The sequence below is a fragment of the Galeopterus variegatus genome, unplaced genomic scaffold (assembly GCF_000696425.1).
Source record: "Galeopterus variegatus unplaced genomic scaffold, G_variegatus-3.0.2 Scaffold11359, whole genome shotgun sequence".
Lineage (NCBI taxonomy): Eukaryota > Metazoa > Chordata > Mammalia > Dermoptera > Cynocephalidae > Galeopterus > Galeopterus variegatus.
Window position 1 is genome coordinate 24,563 of NW_007737470.1, and position 1,240 is coordinate 25,802.

General features: G+C 30.2%; 1 protein-coding gene across 1 annotated transcript in view; it reads left to right on the forward strand.

Annotated features, from left to right (window-relative positions):
- Positions 1–1,240, forward strand: part of LOC103610588 (cytochrome P450 2C42-like) — a 26,445-nt gene that overhangs the window by 6,765 nt on the left and 18,440 nt on the right. The window contains exon 4 of the mRNA XM_008594730.1: positions 42–218. Coding sequence (XP_008592952.1) covers positions 42–218 — 177 coding nt within the window. The remainder of the gene's footprint in view (positions 1–41; positions 219–1,240) is intronic.

Genomic DNA, 1,240 nt, shown 5'->3' on the forward strand with positions numbered 1-1,240 from the left:
TATATGTTTCTCCTTTAATAAATTATTGTTCTCTCTTTTAGATCTGCAATACTTTTCCATCTATCCTTGATTATTTCCCAGGAATTCATAACAAATTATTTAAAAATATTGCTAGTTTAAGAAGTTATATTACGGAGAAAATAAAAGAACACCAAGAATCTTTGGACATTAACAATCCTCGAGACTTTATTGATTGTTTCCTCATCAAAATGGAGCAGGTAAAATGTTAGTAACAGCTCAGTCCTTTGAGTTCTTGCACAGTTTGATAGTTTATTGAATAGTTCTGTCTTTACTAGGAATGTTTCAATTCTTGGGCCTATAATGCTTGACAAGCATTTTAAGTGTACATAAAACTGCACTAAACATTGCAGAAAAGATATAATTAAATTGTTAAATAATTAGAATATATCGACCCTGTTCTTTAGATAAAAATAATCTACTGGAGGAGTAACAGAATGCACACCTCAGGTGGATGGAAACAATTACAAAAAATTAGAAAATACAAAATATCCTGTCATAATATGAAGATGTACAAGTGGTTTTTTCCCTCTTCTATATTTTGGAAAAATTTGAGTAAGAATTGGTTTTAATTCCTTTTAAATATTTTGGTGAAATTCAACAGTGAAGTCATCTGGTCCTGACCTTTCTTTTTCTTTTTCTTTCTTTTTGAGTTGTTGTTTACTAATTCGTTACTTGCTATAGGTGTGTTCGCATTTTCCGTTTTACCTTGAATCAATTTGGGTAATTTTTTGTTCATACGAAGCTTTCCATTTATCTGGATTATCTTATTTGTTGGTATACAATTGTTTATAGTATTCTTTTATGAGGATTTTATTATTATTATATTAGAATGTATAGTATCTTTTAGTTCTTAAAATCAGTAGTAATGTCCCTGTTTTCATTTTTGATTTATTTATTGTTCTCTCCTCTTTTTTATTTAGTCAGTTTAGCTGTTTGTCAATGTTGTCAAACTTTTCAAAGGACCAGTGTTTGGTGTCATTCATTTTTCTAATGCTTTTCTCATTTTTAAAAAATATCCTCTTTCTTCTGGTGGCCTTGAGGTCCTCTTTCTTCTGGTGGCTTTGAGTCTAGATTGCTGTTTTTTTTGCTAGTCCCTAGGTTGTAAAGTTAAGCTGTTGATTAGAGGTACAGTTGATATCTGGTATTATTCCAATCTTATATTTCTTTTTTTTTTTTTTTTTGTCTTTTTTCCGTGTCCGGCAACGGATCGCAACCCTCA